At 49.6% G+C, this 4402-nt stretch overlaps 1 protein-coding gene across 2 annotated transcripts in view; it reads right to left on the bottom strand.

Moving 5' to 3' along the window:
• MEIS1 (Meis homeobox 1) overlaps positions 1-4402 on the bottom strand; it is a 265872-nt gene that overhangs the window by 255212 nt on the left and 6258 nt on the right. For both annotated transcript variants that reach the window (XM_015418907.1, XM_015418906.1), the window contains exons 4-6: positions 3761-3811; positions 2973-3023; positions 1360-1506 (exon numbers count right to left, since the gene is read on the bottom strand). In XM_015418907.1, coding sequence (XP_015274393.1) covers positions 1360-1506; positions 2973-3023; positions 3761-3811 — 249 coding nt within the window. The remainder of the gene's footprint in view (positions 1-1359; positions 1507-2972; positions 3024-3760; positions 3812-4402) is intronic.

Raw genomic sequence — 4402 nt, 5'->3', positions numbered from 1 at the left:
ATGTCCGTGCTCGCGCTCTCTCTATCTCTCTCTCTCTCTCTCTCTCTCTCTCTCTCTCTCTCTCTCTCTCTCTCTCTCTCTCCCCCCCCCCTCCAGAATTGGCTACGCCTGGCTTCTTAACAACAGTCCCCCGGCCCTCCAGCCCTCTTCAACGCCACCAGATCAGAGAGAGCCAGAAAACAACTTTGAAACAGAGAATCGCTCCCCGGCCAAAGCCACCTCGGGGGAACAAAACGCGCCGCCGGTTTGCTCCAGTTCCCGCTTTCGCAGCGACGCCGATCCGGGGGGCTGGGGGGGGGGGGTTTAATGTTTACACACGACGACACCCAACTGTGGGGGCCGAAGAAACATCGGACACCTCCCCTCTCCCCCCCAAAAAAGGTCTTAAAACACACCAAATATATATATATTCCAGGGAAGCCAGCGGTCCGGGGGTAAATCGGGCAGGCAATAATTCGCTCCCCCTCGACACTCACACGGCACACACTCCCAGCGTGCGCCGGCACGCCAACCGAATGGGGTTTCGAATGCAAAACCCAGATCACACCCCGTCGTGTGAACACTAATCCGTAAGCAAGAAGAGAGGCACCAGTGGAAGGACTGAAATATTATTTGGGGTTTTTTTTAATGCAGGGCCGATTTCTTCCCCCTCCCCTCCTTATTTATTCTTCCCCCCCTCCCCCCGAAAATAAGCCAAATAAAACCCGCCGGCCGGCGCAGCGGGCCGGCTCCGTACAAAAAGCAACGCGCGCTCTGGTCTAAGAAAAGCGTTCGGCGAAGGGAAACTGACAAGACAGGCTAATGAACCGTACAGAGAGGAGGAAAATGCCTCGCATTTGGTAGATTTCAAACCCTGCCTGCCTGCCTTTCCTGGACCACCTATCTCGGATTCATCTCTCCCCCCCCTTTTAATTCTTCTTTCTTCCCCCCCTCCCGGCCCCAAATCTCCCCCCCCCAACTCGCTGTCACCCGGAAGTCCTGCCTTTCACAGCTAAACGCTTCTATTATCAATTTTTTAAAAACAACAACAAAAAAGAGAGAGGAGTAAATAAAATAAAAGACGAGAGATTAAAAGCGACAAGGAAACAGGTCAACGTTGGCCCTCCGCCGCCGCTTTTTACAAGCTCATTTCGCCAGGTCGAACCCAGCGGCGGCCCCTTAATGAAGCCGTAATAGCCACATTATTCAAGGGGGGGAAGGAAAAAAAAATTCTCATTTCGATGGAAATTTATCTAAAAGGGACTTAATCGTATGCAAATAATAAAAAAGGGGGCGACGCGACCCCGGCGGAGGCGGCCTGCATACAGATTTGGACGCGGCTCTTGGTCAGAGACAAGGAGAAACGGAGAATCGTCATACCTGGTCGGTGAGATTGGCCGATCGGGTTATATCTTCACTATCCGACTTGGATCCGCCTTCCCGGTCGTCTATCACCAAATCGATAGGCATTTTCCCTTTCAAACAGCTAATATACCGGTGGCAGAAATTGTCACATAGTTCGTGTACCTACAGTTATGACGGTAAAGTGAGGGACACACAAAAGAGAAACCCAAAATATAGATATATGTTTATATAATCAAAGGACGGCGCGGAGTGAAATTGACAAGAACAAATCAATTTCCCTTCTCTTCTCTCCCCCCCCCCCCCTGCTGACAACCGGAGTTCTACATCGGGGGAAACGAGTGGGCAATTATGCCCTTCCAGACGCACCCGGAATCAAGAATAACTTTCTCTTCTCCCCCCACCCGGACGAAATAGAGATATCCCAGAAAATTGACGTTGACAAGATGATCCGGGGCCTACGACATATTCAACGCCCGTGGTTAAATGTGCTGCGCGTAGGGTGACTTGCACGGGTGACACTTAAGGGAAACTTATTGAATGCTCCGCCGGTTATATCGCCGGGAAGGGGGGGGTTGGAATCCTCTTCTTTCCCGAAGACACAAAAGGACATTTCCCCTTTGAGGGGAAGCCGGCGCTGGAAATGCAACCCACGCGGCGCTGACCTGAACATTTCCCAAGCGCTGGAAACGAAACTTGTACCCCGCGATGGATGGGCCTAAACTCTCCCCCCACCCCCGCCGGACACCAATATCAGTCTACTTGCTCCTCGGAGATAAGCTGCCTGGAGTTTCCCTCTCCCCGCCCCCAACCACCGATGTATTTATAAACCTAGATGCTTCTTTTCTAGGGGCCAGTGGCGATTCTCTAAGAGGCCAGTGGCGATTCTCTAATAAGCCATTGACATCTATAAAATTCCATATAGGCCTTTTCTTTTCTTCTCTTTTTTGGAAAGATTTCCCATTTCTGGCTCGGTTTCAGAATATTCTCGCGTTCTTCAATATTATTCCTCGAATTATAGCTGCGTTCTTAAACATGGTTAAATATTATCCTTCGAATTATAACGGTGGGGCATGGAAGGCATAAAACCCTGATTAGGGGTTTGTGTGTGTGTGTGTGTGTGTGTGGAGGGAGAGTATCCAGTTTTAGAGCGGCTACTCGGCTTGGCTTCTGCACCGCACTAAGGGTCCGTGCCCTGCGGGTGACCCTGCAGATAGATTTCTCTAAAGGGGCGGGCGCCCTCCAAAACTAACTCAAACTCAGGGAACCACCTTGACCCACATAACCATCCGGGGAACCGGAGTAGTCCGCGGCCCAGGGAGGGGGATGCGGAGAGAGTTTGGCCTCTTCTTATATAAAGGTAGGTATTGGGGGGGGGGGCAATTCAAGGCCAGGCGTTTGGGATTCCAATTTTTTTCTCTCTCTCTTTTTCCCTTTTAGTGGCTGAAAATTGTAATTAAACTGCGAAGAGAAATGGACGCCCTGATTGGTCTTGACACTAATTACCAGAAAGAAAGACATTTATGCAAATTCTCCCGAAGCTTCAACTTTATGAAATGTGGTGGACAGGGAGAGGGGGGGAACTAGGGAGACGCAGTAAAGAGAAAGTAGTGGGGAGGGGGGGGAATTACCTTCTCTAATTCCAGCAGATGAAACCTTAATACTTGTATGGCTTGAATCATCTGCAAAAGATATTAAAAAAAAAAAACAACCAACATGAGCATCTCTCTCTCTCTCTCTCTCACACACACAAACACACTTAAAGGGGGGGGGTATCTTAGCAGGACTGTCCCTTCGCTCCCCCCCCATAATACTTTCTTTTTTTAAAAAAAAAAAAAGTTTTTTATTTATGGCAACAATATCAAAACCTTATAGAGACAGCCCTGCAAGCTGTTTAACTAGAAGAGCTCTCCCAACTGTGTTCTGTTTCCTTAAAAAAAAAAATATCTGATCACTGTTCCAAGGAAGAGGCCCAAATTTCACCGCTCTTAAAGAGTGCGATTTATTGGGTAGGCTCTCTGGAGTTCAAAAACTTGCCAGGCTGATCTTTAACTCTTTTTTTTTTAAGCGAAACAAAAATTATAACAACTTTAAAAAAAGAAGTCCATTTATTTCAATCTCCCCCCCCCCCCAAAAAAAAACCACCTCCCTGTCCCGCTAAGCCACAAAAAGTGTCCGGATACCAGCTGCCGCTTCCGGATCGAATGGGGGCCATCGGAGAGAAGCCAGGCGAGTCCCAGATCTCCTTGGGATCTCTGCCTGTCCGTTTACACAGAACTCCGGTTTGAAACATAAATAAAGACAAAGCTCCCATTTTCCCTCTCTGGAAAGTTTGGTTAGGAGAGAGCGAGAGAGAGAAGGGACGGCCTATCCGCAAAACAACCGAACTAACTATCACGTCAAAGAGGGAAACGCTTACCAAGTTATCCAGTTCGGGATTCGAAGAAAATAAGGGTTTCTCTGCTCTGATCTAAACGGAAGAAAAACGGGAAGGGGAGGGGGGAGGGAGAGAAAGCAGAGGTTTGTTGTTGTTTTTCTAATTAAAGTTTATTTGTTTAAAAAAGCAACTTTGAAATATGCAAGGCGCCAACCGCATTCTCTCTTAGGGCCGGCCAGTGTTCCCTCTAAGCTGAGTCAGTGTGGGCCGGTTCAGTTTTTTTAGCCTCCGGCTCACACGTTTTTGCCTTCGCTCAGGAAGGACGGACTCCAGAGCAAATGGACTGAAGCAGCGGCCAAATGGCTGGCTCACCTCTCGAATGCCAGCGGCTCACAAAGCAGAATTTTTGCTCACAAGACTCCGCAGCTTAGAGGGGAACTCTGGGGCTGGGGGTCCATTCTGCAAGCGTGACTCCCCCCCCAAAAAAACGTCGTCCCCCACCCCCAGACTGGAAGCAGAACCGCTTGGATACCCTTTTCCCCTGCCGGTCACTGGGGGTAGGGAGGGCATGGAAATATCTGCGACCAAATTTACTAGGGGGAGGGAGAGGTCTGCTGAAGAGGATGTACCCCCCCCCCGCCTGCCCGCTGCCCCATACCATCTGCATTATCCTGGAGGTGGGGC

Source organism: Gekko japonicus, unplaced genomic scaffold (assembly GCF_001447785.1).
Source record: "Gekko japonicus isolate JY-2015 unplaced genomic scaffold, Gekko_japonicus_V1.1 scaffold2165, whole genome shotgun sequence".
NCBI classification, from domain to species: Eukaryota; Metazoa; Chordata; class Lepidosauria; order Squamata; family Gekkonidae; genus Gekko; species Gekko japonicus.
The sequence above is the reverse complement of the archived record's forward strand: the minus strand, read 5'-3'. Positions and strand labels throughout refer to the sequence as shown.